This window comes from Grus americana, chromosome 5, assembly GCF_028858705.1.
Source record: "Grus americana isolate bGruAme1 chromosome 5, bGruAme1.mat, whole genome shotgun sequence".
NCBI classification, from domain to species: domain Eukaryota; kingdom Metazoa; phylum Chordata; class Aves; order Gruiformes; family Gruidae; genus Grus; species Grus americana.
In genome coordinates, this window is record NC_072856.1 from 8,001,999 (window position 1) to 8,026,178 (window position 24,180).

The 24,180-nt window shown below is 40.2% G+C and overlaps 1 protein-coding gene across 4 annotated transcripts in view; it reads right to left on the bottom strand.

The window, feature by feature from the left end:
• The window catches only part of MPPED2 (metallophosphoesterase domain containing 2), a 130,387-nt gene that overhangs the window by 29,422 nt on the left and 76,785 nt on the right, over positions 1-24,180 (bottom strand). For all 4 annotated transcript variants that reach the window (XM_054828777.1, XM_054828779.1, XM_054828776.1 and 1 more), the window contains one exon: positions 19,110-19,335. In XM_054828777.1, the coding sequence (XP_054684752.1) occupies positions 19,110-19,335 (226 nt within the window). The remainder of the gene's footprint in view (positions 1-19,109; positions 19,336-24,180) is intronic.

A 24,180-nucleotide genomic window follows, 5' to 3' on the forward strand; every position in this document is an offset into this window, starting at 1 on the left:
GCAAAGGGCATTCAATCTCCAAAAATATTTTTTACTTTACTGACCGGATGCTTTCTTGCACAATTTATTTTAAATAAGTTTCCATGGGAAAGAATATTTTGAAATACACAATTAGAATAATTAACTGAAATTAAAATAAAAACATGGTGAAATGCCATTCAAAATCTTCAGCACATGGTTAGCATAAACTTCTCATATTGTGTAACTCAACATAAAACCAAGTGTCATAAGCAGCTGCAACCCCTAGCACAATGGAGGGGGGGAAATACTCTACTAAGTAGACAAGTAGCTTGACGTGTGGCTTCTTTGTTCTCTTCAGCAAGTTTATCACAGACTTACAGCAGAAATTATTAAGATTCACAACAACAAATGGTGGTGGGGAGACAAACTTACATTTCTGATTTCATTAACGTGGATTTTTGAGTTTTTACATAATGAATTCTAGTTTAGATTAAGTACATTATTACTTGTTTGGACAGCTAATTATTTTTAACATTTACCCTCAATAATCTGTAACTACCCACATGAAGTCCACACTTACAACAATATGTTAAAATCATTAATATACTAAAAAGTAAGTAATGTTTAATTGCTCCTAAAGTTAAAAGTCAAGCCACTGAACTGGCAGAAGTCCCCAAATAAGCTCTGAGAATCAGTTTGCTAAAAAAAGATTTTTTACAGGATTAGTCTCTGCTTTTGGAGAAGATAATGTATGTTTTATTTTAGATCATACAAGCAGTTCATATTAATGTTTAATTAAAATAAAAAAAAATAGACTTGGAATCAGAAAAGCAAAGGTGCCACCTGCAATTTATGACTAAATACTACGTATGAAAGACTAGGTCCATTATCTCTGCAATCTTGAAAGACTAGCTTGACCAGGAACAATAGGTCAGTTGAAAAACTGAGACAAAGGTAATACTTGGTCTTGTAAGATAAAATTTGCTATAATGAACTTACTTTTTCTTTATATATTTAGAAGTTCCAAGGTAGTTTTATTCTGGTAAGAGAACAAATTTTAAACCATTCATTGTGTTCAATCATAAATTAATTCTGATTTGCATCTGAAGATACCTTGAATTAATGACAAAAAAGGAGTTTAAAAAGCATAATTCATCTCTTTATAACGAGAAAAATTTAAAATGTATAGACAAAAAATACAAAGTGTAAAAACATGAAATAAAAATGTAATGACTCTCATGTATAGTGAGCTATGCTATTATTTAAATAAGACTAAGTAGCATACTGTCTCAAGTTAACAAGAATGAAATATTGCCAATCAGCGACAATCAGCCTTCTTCAAATAAATAATCACTCCTAGATTTTTAACAAGAACAAAAGCAAAACCCAGAGTAAAGCTAATTATAAAAATCACTTAAGACTTAAACCATCCCACTATGAAAAAAAAATTAAAGACTTTCTTTTACAAACGGGTAACTTGGCAAACAGGAACATTTATTTTCCCTTTGCTCCCGAGGTCTTTCCACAAGTAATCCTGTCTACCTAATCTTTCTGCAGCTCCTTTACGGTGCCATCCAGCGCGCTACTTCCCACAGCATGCCCTCGCTCTGCACCTTGCCCCTGTTTATCTACCTTATCAGCTCAGGAAGAAATTTCGGCAAAACTCTTCCTCTGGTCACCGATATCTCTGGGAACCGAAGCCATTAAGATATTTCTGACCCCTACTCATGCTATTTTAACTGTCTGTTGTACAGGAAGGAACTGATAAAAATAGGATTACAATGCCCTCACAGATGAACTAGCAGGAGGCTTGATTGTGATTGATGCCTGAATAAATATACAATAACAGGCCCTACATTTCAACACTGCTTTTGATAGAAGGTAAGAAGAAGTGTCGGTTTTCACCGCCTGGACTGCAGGACTCTTTTCTCAAATACCTGGGAAGTGCCTTTGATTGAAGATTGAATCTTCTACCTTTAGTCCTATTTCAAATAAAGAGCAGGAGGTGGTTATTAGTAGGTAGGAATGAATATTAGTATTATTTTGTGAGGTACAAAGGTGGATTTCTTCCCACAGGTGCTTACATGTGGCCTACCCCCAAGTTCAAATGCAGGTCTAAATTCCTTTGAAGTCTAAGTATCTTACCCACAAATATTCAGTGCCAAGGTGCATCTACTGGAAAAATAAGCAACATCCTAAAAGCTCCGTGGAAAACAAGTGGGCAGGACTCGGAGTTTGGGGTGGGGAGAGGAGGGCTGGATTGCCCAGGTCTTTGACAACTCACCACTTCCTTGGGAGAAGTTCTCAACAGGCATTCGGGTGCAGCCTTGGTCTGGGGAACAGTTTCTATACTAACAGCACGCTAGCCAGCCCACCGTGGGTTCGGATAGCAGCAAGAGAGCACAATTATTTCCAGCAAACAATTTCAGATGGTTTTCCCTGGCTCCATTGTACTGTGGTACAGACTGAAGCCTGTCTGCATTCTTTTAATCTTTCTTAATAAAATAATCATTAATGAGTGATGCATTTACTATCCCAAACAGAAATTTCAGGAAGTAAGCTCAGCGCACAGTTTTTATTAACCTTCCTCTTTTTGGAAAAGAGGGCTTCAAGTGTCCTGAAATCACACGTTATCAGCTCCCACTTCAAGTAACGCAGCTATCTATTCCACTTCAACAGTATCTCCAATACGCCCCTTCTTATCCTGCAAAAAATAGACACCTACTTAGCTTTCCAGTGCCATGATCCAGCCAAGTACTTCAGCAAGTACACAAACTTCAAGCAGACAAACAGTCCTGCTGGCTCCTTTGAAATCATTCACGAAATAAGTCTGCATCTGCTCAGTACCTCACTGTATCATCTTGCTAAAAATAAGTTAACAGTAATTCTTGGCACTTTCACAGTGCTTCACGTGCTGAAACTACTGTCCAAACAGCAAGCAGTGAGGAAAACACGTAAATATTACGAGCCTTATTTTGTAGATGAAGAAATCGAGGCAAAGAAAGCAGTTACTCGCTGCTCCTCGTACAGTTAGACAGCGTCAGAGCTGGGACTCCCCTGCCCTGTCCCCTCGCCCCTACGCTCCATCCTTCGGGCATCGCACAGCTGTAACTGAAGCACAGCCAGCGCACGCACCGGCTGCCTGGCGCTCTGCAGCTCTGCAAACAAACTTTAACAGGTCAGTTCCACCAGTTACTATGTCTGCAGCAATTAATATAGATCGAATACTGTAATTAAAAATAGTCCTATCGTTAAACCGTGATACATACCAGCACAGTATAATTCAAGAAGCAGTAGGACGACCAGATCTCCTTGAGGATACATGTTCTACTCGTGTAGTAACTGTCCTAACTATTAATTTTGAAGGCATTTCTGACATGCGTATGTGATCAGCTCTCACAAACAATGGACGCCTTTCTAGAGTGCTCTCTCTACCCTACACCAAGAACTCATGACACAACAGTTTGCCTCCCGAAGAAACCAATGCATTTATTGTATCTACTTACCCACTTATCTTTCTGCAATATGTTTGAATTATAATTATTTCACAGCAGTCACCTATGTGAAATTGCTTTTCACATACATGCATAGGCACAAATCACATGGCTTTCTGACGGGAGGGTTCAGAAGCTTCTTAATGGACTTCTCCTCAAGGGTTCAACACACTATGAACATACACCAGCTGAGTTTAAAAATGTATCGCAGCCACTTTCCATTCCCTACTTTGTACAGAAAGCACTTTAATTCATATGGGACATCCTTATGCATACAGAAGTACGAAGACACACAGAAGTGCTAATCATACAGAGGTGCTTATTCTGTTCTGAAGTCATCGTTCAACAAGACAGTACATGCCATTCTAGCGTACCCAGTGCTAGATCAAAACCCCAAACGAAAGCACTGCAGCAACAAGATGCAAAGCATTTGCCCAGTATAAACATGGCCAGTTCAAAATCTGGAGCAGAGCTGAAGGAGTAACTGCGTCCCTCCTGCAGTCAGCACGCGCTCCCTGTTTTAGGCTCTGGGGAATGGATCAGAAACCCAGCTGACTGGGAGAAGTCTGTATTGACGGGTAATATGGCAGAGCTCGGACCAGTATTACTGATTGCAGAACTAAGTTGTCTCCCAGCCTCCCCTCCCTTCCCCAATTTCAGTGGGATTTAAATGCTTGCAGGGTGACATCAAAATTGCTGTGTTTCAAGTCACATAATACAGCATCTCACTGCTTGGTGTCACTGGAGACGTTGCCCTCTTCAGCAGGGAGAAGGAGGAAGTCCCATCCCGGAGCGGTCAGTGATGCACGAGCACCAGGCGCGTCACGAGCCCGTTCTTCCCTCAGGCTGCGGTACTCCCCAGCACCAACCAACCGAAAGGTATCAACAAGTGCTCGGGTTTTATGTTGCTATAGTTCTGGATTTGCACAGTAGTAAATCAGGGCTGTGACCCATATTTTAGTACCTTTTCTTCTCCCAGTTATGACGATTCAGTTGCGATTTGGGCAGCACACCATTCCAACCAAGCTGTGACAAATAAACTCTCCATGCCACGCTTTAGAATGTAAAAATCGATTTTTGCACTGAGCTTGTAAAATCAAGCCAAACATACATAAAAGAGCCTGAAATTTTTCCAAGATTGTTTTTATTCAACTGCTGACAACACAACTTGTTATTCAAGTTCATATTGATGCACACCATGTAAATGGGAAAAGTCACGAAGCAGAAGGTTTTTCCTACTGAATTTTAAAATATCTTTGAGTTTGAATGAAATATAAATTCAGTGGGCTACTAACCAAATGATACATACTCCCAAGCTGCACAGCAAGAAAGCACTTAAACCCACATTGGACTTAAGCAAACACATAAATCAATACACAATTCAAACTGAAATATTAACAGAAGAATTCTATCTGGAGTACTTTTGTTTTTAAAATCGGATCCTGGAGAAGCAGTGAGAAATGTGGTGCTGATCTATATACCACGAATTAAGGAGTGATACTGAGAGTTATCTCCTAGTAAGTGTAAAGAATAAGATTACTGTGTAATTGGGGTGGGGGGTGGAGGAGGTGTAATTGCTCTAAGAAAGGAGAATTACAGCTACTCAGCTGCTAAGATTTCAAAGTGCTCTAAAACCAGAGCTCTGTTTCATCACATTTAATTTTTGTAAATATATTAAATTCAGTCAAGTCAGTAGATTAAAATAATATAGTAGATCGTATCATCCCAGACTTTGGCAAAATGTGATATGCTCCCTTTTCAAAAACCTAAATCTGGCTTGCCTGTGAGGACTATCACACGGATGAATAGTGGCTAAAGGGCTATAAACAAATAGATTGCAGCAGCACAAGGGAGGTGCTAGTGGATTGCCACAGGGACTGGTATTAGGATCAGTTTTATTTAACATCTTTATTAATGATCTGGAAGAACGGGTAAACAGTACGTTAATTAAATTCACAGATTTCAATATAGTGAGAGGTGTTATAAACATGACAGTGGGGAAAGAAATTATGCAAAAGGAGGTTAGAAACACTGAGAGAAGTAAAATGGGATTCCTTCTAAAAAATGCAGGCTTGTACATCTGAGAACAATTAAAAAACGTATATAATCATTGAAAGGAAGAAACCCAATAGCTGTTAAGCTAAAACAAAAGACCTAAGGGCAGCAGCTGACAGCAAATTATGTATGAGCTTGCACCATGCATGGGAATAATAATAAAAAGATCTGGGCTCCACACATGGATGTATCACAAGACATCAAAAAGACACTGTGATGCAAGTCTAGAATCTGCAGAAGCAATGAAACATACAGTCACCATGCTACCTCGGTATTTCAACTAGGCAAGTATCTCTACTCAACACACGGTACATCAGTGATGACCACGCGGAATACTGGGCCTTGGTTCTGAGCCTCTTCTGAACATTTAAAAAAAAAAAAAAACAAACAAACAACAAAACAAACACACACCCCTACCCCCACCAAAAACCTGCCAACCAACATCCAGAAAAATATATTAAAAAAAAAAAAACCTCACCAGAAATAAGAAAGAGCAAAAGAGAGAAATCTGGAAGGATTACAAAGACTGGGTACATAATGTCATTGACACAGGGCCTGAAAGGTACAAGAATATAAACGTCATGAAAGGCACACAAAAATCTTTTGCTCATCTCATCAAGTATGACACAATTTGGTTTTTTTTTAATAAATATGAAATGAGCATAAGAAGAATATAAGCAGAACATGAGTTCCCATTAGTAACACCTACTACACCGAGGAACAATCTGGAAAAGGATTTGCTAAAACTCCTTTTCTTCATTCACTAAGACTGGGCAAAACATTCAAAAATACAGTGTAGGAGACAATCCTGTGATGGCAGAATGACTGAATAGGTCTTTTCCATCTCTAACTTCAATGACTCCATAAGAGACAATAAGCAGAGAGACAACCCTCTGCAAAATTAAATCACTGGGAATCAACCAGAGAACGAAAATTAAATCATAGAAAAGTATTTTCTTCTTTGTAAGCATTAGCATTAATCACATGCAAAAGTAAAATATTAGTTAATTTGATTCCCTGTGCCTTCCAGACTCTGGTTGAAATGAATCAATGCGGGAAGAGTGATTTCTGTGATAACTGGGGAAATGATACGGAGAGAGGGCAAAAAAGAAGAAAGAAAACAAACCGGTAGAAATAGCTGGCAAGAATGAAATGACCAAAAGGGGACTAGAGAAAAAAATGTGTTAGGGGGCCTATTTCTTCTGAATTAAGAACAAGGTATTTAAAATTTCTCAGTGGTGGCTTTATTCAAAGATGGCTAGAATTGGAAAGAAAATCACGTTGGACAGTACAAACTAGGACTAAATTAAGTGACTGTTATTACTAGTCTGCAAACCTCTTAAAAAAATGGCTTCACTATATGGCATCTTCAAACGGTTTGCCCTCTGGAACACCTCAGGCTCGCCGCAGGGAGACGAAGGTGGTAACTCAGAATCCCAGCTCCCCCTCGACCAACACAACCAAAGAGCAGGCGCGATGAATTTGCAAGGCACGATACATTTGGGAACCCCTTCTCCTTAACTGCTGTGAACCGGGTTACTTGGGTGCGCGTAAGCTATTCACGTCGGGATCATGTCAGCGCGGAGGCACAACCCAAGGCGTGACATCTGCACTGCGTCAGCCCAGGCAGGGAGGTGACATGCTGGCATTTAACTCTGCTCTTTAGGCCATCAAAGGTCAAACTGGACAAACCACAAGCCTAATGAAGCGGTTTGTAACTGGGGGTGAGGCGGCACAAAGCCTTTCAAATCAGCAGTTAAATGATGGCACGAAGCGGTAAGGGACCGGTTCTCAGCACGGCCAACAAGAATTCAGACGTGGGCTTCACTGCAAGTCAAGACTGGGCCAGTTTTGTAAATTCTTATAATTTAAACTTGTGCACTAAAGAAATTGAGGCACGTACAGAAAAAACAGGCAGCGACACAGCGAGAGGCAAGCAGAGCAGCTGAGACAAACCCTGCTGCCTCGGGGCCAGGGTTTTTTCCAGACAGCAGGCTCAGTTCTTTAGTTCGGTGACAGACTTTATTGAGCTGGCAAAGAAATACGTAATCAACATAACAAAAACTTTACAAAACAAAAATCAAAGGAACAGTATAGAAAAAATAACTAGGGGTCTGGTTTGTTTCTTCTGATACATTTTAAAAATAGATAACTTTCCTCCTACAGGGAGGAAACACTGTATTTAATTAGAAGCATAAATCATTACACTTTTATGGTTAGTAATATCTTCTATAATGAAACTAGATTAGTTTCTCACTACATATGCTGTTTATTGTTCAAATTTTACGATAAGTTCTAATAATGGAAGTGTTACAGAACAGTTCAGTTTGGGTTTTTTTGTTTATATTCCACCAACTTTTAGATTATCTTTTGTTATATACGCCATCAGCAGAAATCTGTCTGGCTGCAGAAAAATACGCACTATCTTAAATGACCCTCTGAACGTTACGGGGATAGATTTATCTTTAAAACTCTACAAAAGAGTTTAAAACTTAGCCCCCTGCCTATCTGTGCTCAAAGGTTGAATTTTAATCCTCGCACTTAAAGATGGGGCAGGTTCTTCTCATTCAAAAGGCAGCTAAGGAGCGGCTGGTTCCGCTGCGACAGGATCCGTCCTGCAGCTGCCGGTTAGCTCTCTATCAACGTGTGGCTACAAATGTCACTAACTTAAGCAATTTTCTATAGGACTGCAATTATTTTCCTCTTTCTGTTTTCCCCATCCTACAGCAACACAATCAAGACGTAAACACAAAGAAAGCGCAGCAGACACATCACTGATTTCATTGCCATTTAAGACAACCCCAGCAGCTCGGTGCCGCGGACTGATGAGGAAAGCACATTAAGCACTTGCAACAGAACATCCAAGCAGCCCTGTTTTGCAGCCTGATTAATAGAAACAACCTCTAAGGACTAATCACAAGTCGAGCCCTGTTTTGTAGATTAATAGAACAAAGGCACAAGAGAATAGGGAAGGTTACAGGACTGGAATATAAATAAGGTGTACACTCTAGGTAGTTTGACTGCTAGTAATTATCAGCTAAAGGCACAACCTTACGGCGAGATCTCACCGTTCTGCGCTACAGCAGCTCACTTCCAGATGGACGATCATCCTCTGCATCTCCGAGTATTTTACCTGTACTTTAACTCCCAAATTTATGAAACAACAAGATCCTTCTCTGAAACAAAGCATACTTTCATCTCACACTTTAAGTATCACTTAAATTTCTGTTGATATTGGATGATTATAAAATTTGCAGGAACTATTGTACTTTTCAGTTACACATACATGGATCAGCAAATACAACACTGGCATATAATGAATGACTGTTACTCAAAACACTGCTGCCACTGCAATATGCTCGCAGATGCTAAGACCCAGCCAAGACGCCACGTATCCCATCTAAACCTGCGAGGAGGCGTGCTGCTCCTGCCGTGCCATCCTGGGCAGCGGATTTTCCTGGCCCTAAGCAGGATTCCACCTCATGAGGAAAAGGTACTTGGTCAGAGAAAGTCCTACAAATAAATCCCTTTGAAACAAAATGCGAGATAATGTTCATTTTTTCATTACCTGGAGTTTTGCCTACGTTCAGCAATTAGAAGTTACGCATGAACTATGTGCTCTGCCTAGAAAAATACCATATGGAAAATGATGAAACTTTTTTGTGCCTCCGAGGAAAAATGCTTCTCTGCTTTTGAAAGTATTCAGTTTGATTGGCTGTAACAAAACGTAGTGAAGATACCAGCAACACAAAATGCTGCGTCTGTGCCTGCTTCAGAGATCAAGAACAATTGCAGGTACCACTCAAAGCCAGTGCTTCATTAAACACGTGCAACCTGCTGTCCAAAATCCTGAATGAACTAAAAAAAGCCCTTCTAACTTCAGGAGGGATGGATTTCATCCTTTGTGTGACACAGTATCTCTTTACCTACAGAGAGGTTAAACGATATGTTCAGAGTGATTTATACCCGACTTATTTTCACATTTTCCAAGCTTTCCCAAAAGCTCTACCTTTTCCAATGCTATACACACAAGAACACAAGCAACATCATTCTTGAACCTTCTAAGCCTAGGAGCTTATAAAAAAGTATCTTCAGGTTAGGCAATGAAGACATTCTTCCTTGAAATGCTACTGTCTAGGTTTCTCAACAAATACAAACCCTGTGTTATATTCACAAACAGAAGAGGGAGACAAACTTACTAACAACTGAAAGAAACAATTCAAGTACCCAGAACCCTGGAGATGGCAGTGTACTGGGGCATCCCATATTAAGAATGGGAACACAAACTAGCACTGTTTGCCTTTCTCCACCATTTTCCTGCGATGCAGGACATGGAAGTGTCCAAAGCAGCCCAGATGGAACACCAAGAGAGGTGTTAAAGAGAACACCTTTCTTGCAGTGTCTTTTTATTACATTCCCAGTTTTGGAAACAAGATGCATTAAAATCTGTGCCAGGAAAAGGAGACTGAAAAGATTCATCCTTCCTTCTTGCATAAAGCTTTCTTACATAAAGTTTGAGGCGATACACAATCTGTAAGTAAATTCCCAAGGCACAAACTTGTAAACCTTACTCAAGAGAGCAATACAGTTAGCAGCTGCAAATACCTGCTTTTGTCAGTAAGATACACTGATTCATGTATGTACCGAAATAAATGGGCTTTTTGAAGAACCAGACCACGCAACTTTCTTGTCAGTCCTACCCATCCAGCAAATGCTGCTGAAGCATCAAAACGAAGGCGGGAGCTCTCCAGAAGCAGAGGATAGACGGGCTGCCAGATCTACAGATACAATACTCAAGTACTTACAACATTACTTGCAAAATAAATACGATGACACTCTTGTCAGATGATTTCAAATCATCACGAGCTCATTTTCTAGGAAGCATTATTTCCTTTGTCACAGTAGCCATAGGCACAGCGTTTCCAAGCACGACATGCATGTCCGTATGTGAGGCAAACAGCTAAGCACACATATTAAAGGATACTGTGTTTAGCGTGGATCTAAAACGCTACAGAGGAACAACACAGAATGAAATTCCTAGGTGGCAACTCCCATTACTTTCTCTCGGGTACACTCTGCGGGTTGTAAAACAATGTCCTTGTCTGTGCAAAATTAGCCAAAGAGGTAGCACGACATCGCAACTTGTGAGGCCTTCTCTACTTACTCAAGGGTGTACATAACTCAGCCACATCTACGAAGGCACAATGATAAGCTGTTGACATCCTCCTGCTTGTAAACCCCTGCCTAAGCCTTCTCCCTGTGTGCACATACACAAACATAGCTCTCAGCCATATTAAGATTTTGATATTTAACTAGCAGAGTCAGAAATGTCAGCAACTCTCATGCTTTAGATGCACACAAACCGTAATATAGACTAGCACCTAAACATTTTAGAGGTGGTTATAAATATCCAGTGGTCTCATTGATTTTCAACTGAATCCATGAGTGTTGACCACTTCTGAAATACGGTGCCAGACCTATTCTACTGAATGGATTCTCATGAAAATCTGATGAATGTAGCTGTCACTCTTGACCTTTATGTCTATGCTCAGATTCACGATCAGTGTTCTCTTATTTGAAGTACTTGTGCAATTTTTGCTTTATTTCATAGCCTCTGTGAATTACTTTAAGCATTTTATACACATGTCAGGGTAAAGTTAGCATTCTGATCAATAACTATTAGATAAATATGACCCAAATCATCCTGAAGACAGTCATGAGAAATCTTATCCTTCACTGGGAGCTAACAAAATCTAGTCACTTGCTACTTGACTTACTTTTGTATTAAAACCAAATACAATTTTTCAAACACAGTTTCTCTTTCATTCCTATTGCATTTTATCACCATCACATCATTTGAGTTTTATCATCAGCTCTACCACAGGCAATGTAAATTCTTCCAAATTTTTTCCCATTAGTCCTGAATAGATGAACTGTGAAGGATGCCACCTGTAGACTACATCAGTTTCTCACACCTGACAGTATGCAGGACAAGACCTACCTTCTCCCGTCACCCTCCCCACCCCAATCTCATTCATTTCACCACATCTTGTAAAGACACTTGAAAGTATCCCTATTTTTCCAATTACAACTTAACTCAGCAAAGCTGTTAACGCGCATATTTGTACATAACAGATAATTATATAAATTTAATTAAAGCTGAGTCAGTGGGAAGTACCCATCTCCCAGACTTGGCACATTCAGGTACCTTGTTGAAGTGTGAGGGGGTGTTTCCGCTACATTTTTCCAGTGTGGGTTGACACTCACCCTGTGAAGGCATCAGCCCATGGAGTCTCTTCTCACTCAGGGTCACAACGCCTGACTTAGCAAGGATTCATGCATCCAGTGCTTTTAAAGGGGCGGCACTGCTGGTAACTCCCCACCAAATGCACCGATGGGGTGTTTGGATCTAGATACCCTGCTGGAAACACACACACGTTCACACACGTTGGGCTGGATGGGGCTCACCCAGCGGTACAGCTCTCATGTAGCCCACCAACCCCTACAGCAAAGTCTTGGTGTCCCACTTTGCTCCCGACTGGAGTCCTGGTTTCTCTGGCACCTTCAGCAGCCCTGAACCTCCTCCTGCTGGGAGCTCCAGCAGCCTGGCCCTGGCTGGCACTTGCCCACACCTCCCGCAGCCTCTCTGCCTGTCACTCAAAGCATCCAGCTGCTCCCTACTTCTTCTTGCTTAGGGTATATCACATAGGGACAAGGAAGGAAAGTAATCGGGCTTGAAGAGCACCACCCAATGCAGAATCTGTTCTGATGTCAACTCATCAAAGCCCAAGGCCCTCTCTTACTTCTTCACTCTCCTACTATGGAGTCGTCCTTGACTGAAATAAATTTTTCAGTTAACCTTAGCAGCACGGTATTTTCAGTTTTCTTTCTTCCCTTCCACCCTAGACCACCACAAAGAGGTATGGCACACATACAGGTAGAAGAAAATGGAAAAGTAGGAGTTGTGAAGTGCAGAAGCTGCACGGAAGAATTTATTCAAGCAAGCATGAACATAAAACACCAAGTCCGATCCTGGAAGGAACAGTGCACCTCTGCATTTGGGTTAACTCTCACCTTCCCTCTTCCTTCCCCAGCTCCCATTCTCTAAGGGTTTTCAGGCCTCCTCCCAAGGCAAAGTCTGTAGCAGCTGAGTTGAAAATTTCAGGAGTTTGGTAGTATCCTAGTTAACCCATACTCTTCCTAACTCCTTGCTGGGTGCAAATGCTTTCTGCCTGCTCAGCACACACAAACACCAGACTGACCACTGGGTTATCCCAGTGTTCAAAAGGAAAGCAAACTTTTTGTTTCTGGACAGCTGGCAAGTGAAAAAAAAAACCAACCCCAAAACAAAGCAAAACTACCAACACAAGCACAACTTGTGGGTTTTGTATGCACAACTTGTATATCAAAATGACCTCAATGTTGAGCAAACCGCACTTCAACCTACAAACAGGAGATCATCATAAATAATTAGCACCTCAGCAGTGCAGCTCACGCTCATTCCAGATCTTTGCTTTTTTGCACAGCACCTACCACGCTCCCAAAAAACAGTGCAGGAATTAGAGACTGAGCAGATTCCTACAATCACCTGCTTGGTACTGCTCCGAAGGAGTTCAAATACCTGCTTCCACACTAGGAAAGATTCAAAAAAGGTAGGAGAGCCACAATTTGACGTCCGTTTTAACTGGCTAGACTTCCACCCACAAACAGACACAGTTTATGTGTTAAACTAGTAATGAATACTCTAAAGTTCTTATTTCCTGTTGAAGCCAAGCCTGAAGGAAAGGTTCAGACTCCATGATTTGCCTCAGTGCCGGGATGCATAGCTGTCCATAGAATTAGCTAGGACAGGTTAGCGTCATAGTATTAAAAATGACTAATGAGATAATATATTTAAAATTACAAACATGACACTATTTAAAAGGAATGAAAGGGGGGGAAGAGGGGAAGAAGCGGGGGGGAGGAAAGGAGGGAAGTGGGGAAAAGGAAGAAAGCAAGCAAGCAAGCTTTTAAAAGTAAACAGGGTAATTTTTTACTTAGAAGTGAATCTGATATGAAGGAAATTGAAGAAAAATCAGCAACATTCCCAAAAAGGCAAAAACCATAAACAAAGAGCTGCAATTCTAGACCAGGGGGAATACATTCTTCGATCCTAAAATGAGACTTGAAGGACAAATGCCAAGAAAAATGAAACAGAAGTCTGCACCTTTAAACAAAACCACGCTACAGCAGCGCTGTGTTTGTTTAACACACAGACAGAAGAGTTCAGTCTTTGCCAACACGTTTCCCAGTTGCCGACTTGTACTGCGTAAAGCCAGAATTCCTGAAAAACTGGTACAACACCAAGTCTTGTCCAGTCTCCCCCTGCTTTCCTCGCTGCTAAATAGCAATGAAGAACTTCATTGCTGAGCAGTTCAATTTCTATTCCTCCTTTTTTGAGGCGCAAGCTAATTGCCAGCTAAGACTATGAAAATAAAAGAAATGAGATCCATTCTAACTCATCAGTATATCTGAATCCTATCATGTGAGTTGCCAATTGGTTTTCCAGTCCTCACGCTCAATATCTGCTGTTAATTTGCTTGCTATTTCAAGAACTTGAAGACTGTCAGCAAAATCCATGATGCATTACAAAACTTATAATTGAAAAGGAAAAAAAAAAACCCAACATCTGATGGTTTTCTGACAGGATAAACACAAAGTCTGAAAACACTGATCAGAGGAAGGGAGAGGTACTTAGAGCTACTTGTCTTAAAATATGATTGCAAATGAAGCGGCGAAAGAAACAGAATTATAGCAATAAGTTCAAACTTATGCAAAACCATCCGATTAAACCCCCAAATTTTCCACTGGGCTAAAAAGAGAAGAAAAAAATTGCACAAAACGTTACTTTTCAAAGGAGATGACTGAACCTGCCTATACTTTCTTAAGGCTGCATTATCTATGCCAATTAAAATTTTGCTTCTGAAAAAGAGTTAAGGCACTTCCTCTAGATTTACTAAAAAAAGCAAATGAAAGCCTTGGCTTCGCAGAGGTGAGTGATAGTGAGCCGTTTGTTCTTGACCTCTGGATCACCCTACAGATCAAATTCTTGGACATAGGAAAAACCCACTAGTATTCATTAAAAGCAACTGGGAGGCCAGCTCTGTGCTTCTGTTCTTGAGACCTGAACAAGCTACAACTTGACAAATGTGCAGGATATTGCTGAACAATGCGGCTGTTCCTGTCAGAAGGGAAGAGCTTTATTCCCGGCTTCATTCAGGATGAATTGATTTTCATCACAATGATGCAAATCGCAGATCTCAATCATTATTTAAATAATCAATTTTAATCTTTTACGTTTGTGCTCTTCAGTTTCTTCCATAAAGTTGATGCCGTTAACCATTAAAATGCATTGATTTATATCAAATTAGCTTTTATTTTAAACACTTTCTTCCCTCAAAAAGATCCATCTATCTATAGTTATCTAAACAAACATAGATGCTGAAAGTCTTGGGTCTTCAGTTTCACTTTTCATTCTGCTAGATATGGATGGAATTTGACCATATATTTTAACAGCTAAAAATAATGTAAATGATTGCTTTATTAGATTATTTTATACTTATGGCTTGTGACATTTTTTGTGGAATTTTTATGGAGAACAGAACTTAAAATCCATAAATAAGCCTATTGCCTCATTATTCATGAAGTTAAATACCATAAATTTCTACGCACACAAACTACAGTTTTTCAGAATACTTTTTCATTTCATCTATTTTCGTCTTTCAAACAAACCAAAAAGACTACCTGTTAGAGCTGAATAGCGGAACAAAATAAAACAGAGGAAAATATCCTCCCTAAACAATTGTTTCTGTCAAAACGTGGTTTAAACAAATTCTGACTCCAGTTAACTGCAGTTCTCTGGTGGTTTAAATGCTTTTAAAGCTTCATTAGAAAACAGACATTGCTAGAATATTTGTATTCAAACGTCTACAGTAGACTATAGTAATTTCAGTCCTTAGCATGGATCAACAATTTCAAATGTAATTTAAAAAAAACACATGTATTTTAAAATGACAACATTTGAATTTAAATAAAACTTGTATGTATTCACTTAAGCGCAGTCAGCACCCAAAGGTGCAGTAAACCCAGTCTGTCTCTCCTTGCCCTTTCACAGATACATCAGTACGAGTTATGCTCACGTATCCTTCACAAAGACAATTTTAAGATTTAAAAATTCATACATCCGTTACTGTTTGCATTTTTTGTCTTGTTCAATCAGTAGCCTCAATCTCATATTTCCAAAGGAGAAAAATGTTTCCATTGGAATCTTTAAAAGTTTTGACTGCATAAACTATCAATTATTTTCTCACCAAACAAGCCAGGTTCATAGGGCAAAGTCGGAAGGAACAGAAAGGAGGGAAATGTTTTTGTGGATTGTTATCTGCAGACCAAATGGAAAATCTTCAGCCATTTTGCTCCTTCAAGGTACATCAAAGCAATCTCCTATTTAAGGTGTGAAAATGTCAGCTACATTCTCCACCTCTGAAAACGAGCAGAGCTCCGAACATGATTCGTGTCCCACCCTTCTCTTTTCTCTGCCAATACTCTTGTTTTCGACTCCCCTCCAGCTAATGCCATTTAATACTCTCAGAACCATCAGGCTAAATTCAAATTTTCTGCTCCTTAGAGGCTGTTGATATGCACCACCGCACATTCCAATTGCAAATACACATGAATGCTCCCGTGTATTGTAAGTTATTTTCTACATACAAATTCTACTAAATTGTAAGTTAGGAGGCACTACTTGAATTCTCTTAGGTCTTTAGAAAGCTTTCAGATGTACCATGAGTAATAACATGTAATGAATATGGACTGCTATTTCTTTTCTGTAGTTACACTGAGTTGGCAATTTACATTTTCTAAATAGATAGATGACTTATAGCCAGTTTTCCCAGTATTCTGGCAATTACTTCTTAGAAACCCCTGACAGGCTGAAACCTCCAGAATTCACAGCTGTTATTCTTGGTTTGATCCCTCTTTTTAAATTAAAACCAGTAGCTTTATCAGCAAATGAGAATTTTTTCCCTCTGGAAATACTTACAAAAATGCACATAAATTGAACATGCCAACTTATCTCATTTTAGGGTTGGAGCATCTTCTAGGTTAATGACCAGTGTTCCACTTCTGTGACAGAACTAATTGGGGTAAGGAGGCCATAAATACATAGAAAACCCCCACAAATTCTCTTCCTTTGGGGTAATATGAAGATTTATAGTAGTAGAGTGAGATGTGATTGGAGGGGAAGGAGAAAAAATTTAAGAAGTGCTAGCAGGCTTGTCTGCTCATTCCGTCTCAGTTTCCAGGCATAGGACAGATTTGGAACATATTTTTCTAGTACCTAGTGACTTTTCCTTCCTCTCAAAGACCAATGCAGTAAACTAGCTGAATTTTCATATTTTCCAGGAACCATCATTATTAAAACAAAAGAGAAAGAGAGAGAAAGAAAAGATGACACAGCATCTCTACGCTCCGAACACAGACTAGCTGATCTAAAAAGCTGTATTCAAAATGATAGCCTCAACTCCACATCAACAGTTGCTCAAAGCATGCTTTGACAACAGCTTTTCACAGCTGAACACAATGAAACATCCTTCAAGAGAGAGAAGCCTGCACTTGGTTGGAGCTGAGCATGCCTTTCTAGCAATCTAGCTTCATTTCCCATTGATCACTAATCAGAAAAATCCAGTTATCAATGGATTATAGGGAAGAATAATTAAGATTTATCTTTCACGACTAGGTCGGAATACGTATGCCAGTCACTTGTTACGGTTAAAACAACTCCGTTCCTTGATGTGGCGTCCCTTAGTATTTCAGAACAAACATTCTAAATGCATGTGTGTACCTGCACAATGAAAGAACTTCTAAATGCAGCTGGAGACAAAAGGATAACAGATTGCCATCATGGATTTGGGAAGCAAAAGAGGAGAAAAAAAGATCACTACGTTTTGCCAGTACATGCAAATGTAAATGTAAAGGCATATCACACAGTTCTCCATTTCAGAGTGCCAAGCTCTCTCTTCCCCAGACTTGGATTCGATGTTCTCCATATCTCTCCGGCAGCTCTGTAGTAAGCAGAGTTCAGGTAAATCTGCCCCAAATAAATTTGAAAAGATGCCTACACTTCGTAACCATTGGATGCCTGCAGAATACAAGCCCTCTGAGTCTGAGACATACGTATGAAAGAAGGTGAACACAATTTCAGTCTTAGCAGCTAACCTTCCAGCTCACACAGCTGCTCACCTTGCAGCAAGTCTCACATCCACTTCACCCAGGGCCTTATGTGCCCCATCTTCTTCTGCGTGTTATATGCTGCTATTACTAAAAAAATTACTTTGCAATGTCTTTAAGAGATGATTCTGAATTAAGATCATCTTTCCCAATTAGCTGTTACTGCAGGATTGAGAGTTTGGGGTTTTTTTAGCTAAGCAATGTCAGGCTGATTTAAACTACTAGCTAAAGGCTATGACTAAAAAAAAAATTAGTAGCTTAAGTCAAGAACGTGACTAGATCGCAGTTTTCTAGCCAGCATTAATGTACACAATATGACAAAAAAAGCATTGTCAGAAGCACTGTCAATGTGTGTGGTGTCGCACGAATCACCAAGGCCTGCGGGCCAAGTGAACAGTCAATCGAGATAAGATGAAGGGGGAAATTTATAACGTCTGTATAGGTTTGCCCCATTCTTTGGTTCAACCCCTGCCTTCCCCCTTCCTCTCCTCTACTTTCACCTTTAAAGTAAGCCTGACATCAAAAATTTAAGTTATAAGCTTCTAATAAACCCTTCTTATAGGTGTGCATAAATTAGCATCTACATACTTCAGCTGACAATTGAGAACGCCAAGTAGCATGTTGATTATCACCATCACTGCAGTTCAGGTTTCTGGTGGAGCCTGAAAGGACCGTGGCTGTTATCAGCATGAGGATTTAAAACAAGCGCTACCCAAGACACCACGCAGAGACAGCAGGCATCACAAGTAAACAATATGTAGAAAAAACAAGGAAGGGTCTCCTTAGTACAAAACTGGACAGCAACTTTTCCTGCACGTGCTTGGCACAAGGGTGGAAGGCTTGAAATTTCATTATCACAACTTTACAAGCAAAAGAAAATAATGCCTAGAACTGATCAGAATCAATGCTTAAAGCACCTGCTGCCTTGTACCTTGTGCTGTGTGGGCATTAAATGCTACCATACTAATCTATTAGCACAGCAGACATAAATATCAAAACTGCATACAATATAACAGACCTTCCCTAATACATACGAAGATGCCACTACAGCTAATCCGCAAGCACACAGTGGATATTGAGTCCACAATTTTTTAGGTGCATTCAGCAGGCAGAATAGAAATTGCAATTCCTTTTGCGTTACTTCACACACGTGGCTAAATACAGGCTATTTATCCACAAAAAATGTGGCAATTGTTTCAGGGTGGTTTACCGCTAAGTTCGATACTGTTCTGCAAGGCAACACAACAAAGCAGCTTCATGCATTTTCAGCAGGAATGATTCCTGCTGTGGTTCAAGTAATAAACAGCAAAGAAAGTTTAAATTGAGACTTACCACGGGGCACCGTATATTCGGAATCCTTTAACAGTTACCTCTGAATCTTGTAAGTAAATACTATTTGTCAGGAGTGACTGAACATTGTCAAAGTCCTCTGGTTTCAATTTGGACACAGAGGGAAAGCGGTAGTAATCTTGTTTAACAAGGTCTGCCATGAATTCCTTATCAAATGTCAGTTCATGATTCCCAGCAATCACTATTTTATATTCATATGGTAGGTTTCCTGAAATAACAAAAAAGAGGACTTAATTAGCACATTTTCCTCCCACACCAGCATTGCCGGCACAATAAGTAGACAGCTAGCAGTGACAGAATGAAATACCCAAGATCCGTGTGCATCTCCATGCTGAGCAGAAGTTATTAATGCTGCTTCTCTTCCACTGAATGAAACGGTGTTAAAACGTAAAGTAACGTCACACACAAAGCAATGTCACAATAAAAAGCGTGTACTGCAGAGTTAAACAAAACAAGCTGGTAGGTACCACACCAGCTCCAAAGGTGGCATAAACCACCACTGCTCCCTCGCTTTCAACTGATGACACACTGATTTAGGTTAGCCTAAACATGACACCGCGTCCTACTGCTTAATTCATGGGACTGGGTCAGAGTCAGCAGCTCCATGTCCTAATCCACAGGAGTGAGGGGCAGTGAGATACCTCGGGTGTCTGCGTGGCTGGACCAGAGACTGCAGTGTGCCCCACAAGTACGTCCTGAGGGTACCAGGCATGTGGTACTGAATTAGGCTGCTGGTGCTGTTGTGGGGTTTTTTTAATTACGCCATTATTTGGATTGATTTGTGTTCAAGTGGCATTTATTCCAGACCTAGCCTATTCTCCAAAGCTGCAATTCACCTGCAACGGACTTTCACATTACCATTATTATTATACGGTTTATGGTGGTATCTCATTTCTGTAAGTACACATGTAGAAGAAACCATGAAACTTGGGCAAATAAGATATAAGGTAGGAAAAAGGAAATCTGGTTAATTCACGTACTGTGAGGGTCAGAGATAAAGAGTACAGGCTTGATCACCCAATTCAGGGCAACTATTCCCATTGTTTGGAACAAGGCATGGATCAGGCCCATGGAGTCAGATTTTTGGAGTTCAGAGACAGATTTTCAAGCACTTGGTACCAACAATCAGTGCCAGATCTTCCAAATAAACATACTGGGTGCTGAGCTCCCTTAAAAATACAGTTCCACATCATGGTGTCTTCACAGAAGTTTGGTTCTTTTACAAAATCTGTCCCACTGTGACTTGCCAAAAACTGTATGTAAGTTTGCATCAAAGCTAACTTCTACTGCCTTCACCATAAGCCTGATTTCCTAGTCTTATACCAAATCATTCATTTTGGTGTTTATTCCTAATAATAATTTAGAAAAGGTTGGGTTTGTTGTTTGGTCTTTTTTTGTTGTTGTTGTTATTCGTTTTTGTTTTTTTTTTTTTTAATAAAGGCACCAAAATGTATGTGGAAATCTACAGGTCCATCTTCCAGCTCTGGTACTCCCAACATCTGCCCTGAGGAATGCAGAATCAGATGCTATATATTTCTCGTGAATACAGTTCTCCAAATAGATGTGGCTTTACTAGTTTAAAACTTGTCTTTCAACTTTCAAAACTGTTTAGGTTTGTGTTGTTTTTAAAAAAGTAAGTTTCAAAGTAAAACTGTAAGTATTTACAACACGATTAACTTTCCCCTAAATAAGACTTACAGGGAACCAGTCTTTTCACTCTGCTTTTCAATATTTACAGCACGGAAACAGGAATTACACAAGATACGCATATAAACATCATCTTTGCAAAATTAGTTAATTCTAGACAGAAAACCAAAAAGCTCTAGTCCCCTGAAAAATCCAAGCAGAAATCTTCACAGACACCTCACAGCTGAGCAAAACGCAGATCATACAAATTCATAACTCTCTGCGGTGCTGCATTCGATTAAAAACTGGGGGAGATGCAATAAATGCTCCTCTACAGTTTATGCCTCACTCCTTTCCCTCTTCCCTCCCCTTCTCCATCTCTGCTACATGCTGCTCTGCAATTCATTTTTATTTAAAAACTCAACGTGGCAGGTACCTAGAATTCCTGCTCTCTGTGACTCCTGGTCACAAGGTAAAATTGCTATTTTCTTCTCTCTCAGGAAACATAAAAGATACCACTGGCATGAAATTTGATACACTTGTCATAACTATCAATCCCCCCAAAACAAGCTAGATGTGATAAAATTCTCGGAGAAGTAGGATGGAGAAGTTAAATTCAGGTTTCTGCCAAGTTATCAACATTTGCCAGTTTTAGCAGAGAAAAACTTCTCTTACTGGAAAAATGTCCAAGTTTTACACTTTCTCCCATTTATTATGATAGACTTGAAAATCAGCGCATTTTGCTGAAATTATGCCCAATTACGTCTGGAATGTTTTTGCTTGAAGTCAATGCTTTTTTATCTTGACACCTTGAAAATGAGGGCTTGCTTTGAAGACACACAGGACATGAAAAGACAAACCAATGGTGGCATCAGTCATTATTAAAACATATAAATGCAAGAGTCTACATGTTATATAAGCACCTCGAATCAGAAGGGGAAACTAAACAGTATTTAATGCAATTGGTGTCAAGACAACCATTGATTTTCTTAAGACTAGAGAGAGAGGCTCCGCTTGGTCAGTCCTTGAGAGCCAGGAAGGAGCCGGGGGCCCTGGGGGAGAGCCGCCTCTCCCCGGTGCTGCGGAGCTCAGGACGCTCAGGACACGGCCACACCAATGAAACCCAAGGACCAATACCAGGACTGAGGCATAAGGCAAAACAGGCCCTGGAGGAGAAACCCCATGGGGACCGAGGTTCATCAACACCTACCCCATAAGGTCCAGCTCAGCGGTACTGCACATCTGCAGGCTGAGGATGCAACGGCTGCAGGCCCAGGTCCCCCACCCCGCAATGAGACGAGATGTGCTGCGCTCCGTATTTGTACGTACTTTAATGTTTACCACAGGATGGGCACCAAGGTCTGACCTGACTCCCCACCCCTAGTTCTCCGACTTTATAACCACTCGTGTTTTGCTTTCCTTTTCCAGAGCCGGCTCAGGAGCTGACGATGAGCAACACTACTCACCAACATGCCAACGCATCAAAAACCAGGCTCAAGCAAAGGGGAGCAGCAAGAGGAAGTCTCATCCATTTCTTTCCTCTTCCCTGAGGAAAGACTATATAGCACTAATCACAGTAATAAATTACCTGCAATCAGATTAGCTATTTATTCAGTGCATTCAGGTTTTCCCTCCCTGAAAGGCCCTGTGGCAGTGCACAACATTCATTCTCTCTGATACAATTTATGAAATATTTTGGCGTGTTTGCTTTTGGCAGTCCTGCCCTTTGTCTATAATCTGCTGACCTTCTGTGTTTAATACGGAAGCATAAATAGACACAGAGAAAAATCTCCTACTCCATGGTATTTTAGTTTCATCTTGACCAGCTTAATCTCAGCATATCTACATCTGTGCTGTCGGTACAGAGACCGATGTAGCACAACAGACAGGTTGAAAGGCATTTCCTCATTCTCCTTCACTAAATTTTTGTTAGCTACATTTGGTCTTTATTATTCTCATTTCCCAACTATTAAATTTTCCATCATGCATCAGTAATATTATTCATTCTAATTTATACTGTGAATCTGGAAAATAGATCCAAGAATTGTTTTCCAAACTAGGAAAACAGTTTGATGTGTTTGCTGGGGTGAGCACTTCAGAAACCCCAATTATCAACTCCCAGGCTAATAACTGAGTTAAACATTTAAATATTTTTAATTTAAACAGGTGAGATCAAAAGGCTAAAGTTACAGCTACTAAAAATTATTAGGGCACCAAGCCTGTGAAGTTGAGTCACTTATACTGGAGTATTTGAAATCTTATATGTGTATATACACACACAGGGTGCGTGTGTGTGTTTATCGTCAATATATTATTTTGGCTAAGGTGTTTTTCAACATCTGCCCTCAATAGGAGAAGCAAGGGCACAATGTAATGATTGATTAAGAAAATATTGCAATTAGACAAGTTGTTCTTATCTGGAAGACAAAAGGTCAGCATCACTCTTGCTCAAATAAAAGCAAAGATAGTTAACCATGAATTATTTGTAAAAACTAAATTGTTTACAGTAAATACCTTAATCTGGGAGTCTCAGAAGATTTCTGTGACTTCTCCTTTAACAACTCAACCCTCGAGCTACAGTCCCACGCGTCCCCAGGCATTCACCCTGGCTCCTGTGCCACCGCGCCTGTTTGCCAACACAAGGATTCGGTGGCCGCAGAGCAGAGTGAATCAGGAAACCGATCCAGCTGAAAACGGGTGTAGCAAAAAAGGAATGAGGTTCTGTGTATGCTGCTGGTTAAGGCAGGACTTCTTTTGCTGGCTGCACTGCTTACATCACTTTAAACTGTTAGTTGAACAACAGACTGACTTTAAATACACCTATTACACAGCACGAGGGGGTGGAAGCTGGAGGAGTGAGGGGTTGTGTGGGGGGGGGGTTTCCACCCACCTAAGTAAGTATTCCAGTGTTTTTTTTAAGTTCACCTTAAGTACTTGATCCTAGGAGTCCTTAATCCGTTGAACAACCGTTCCTGTTTAAATGGCATGCTTCATATGAGTACAATTTAGTCACACAACCCAAGTTCTGTAGAGCTGCCAGACATGAAAAGGAGTCTGACTGGCAATGAATGTTAACTGCCGAGTCCCTATAAAAATAGAAAATCATATTATTTTTTGACTACTGTTACCTACAAAACCCACAGGGAAGCTGGGGAATAAGAAATAATGTGATACTAGCTGTCTATACAGCGGGAGAAACCTGTATTTACACACAAATGCCACGCAAGTGCTTTTGATGTGAAGCTCTGAATATGCATACGGATGTATTAACTATTCAAACCACGCAACGCTTCCATGAAACGTGAAGCATTTTCATGCCCATTTCATAGCCTCATAGACCCTTTGGCCATATGTTGAGAGATGGGCTGAGAAACCTTGAAGTACAAATCATAGTCTCTTCAAAAAGAGGGAAAATCTGTATAAGCGA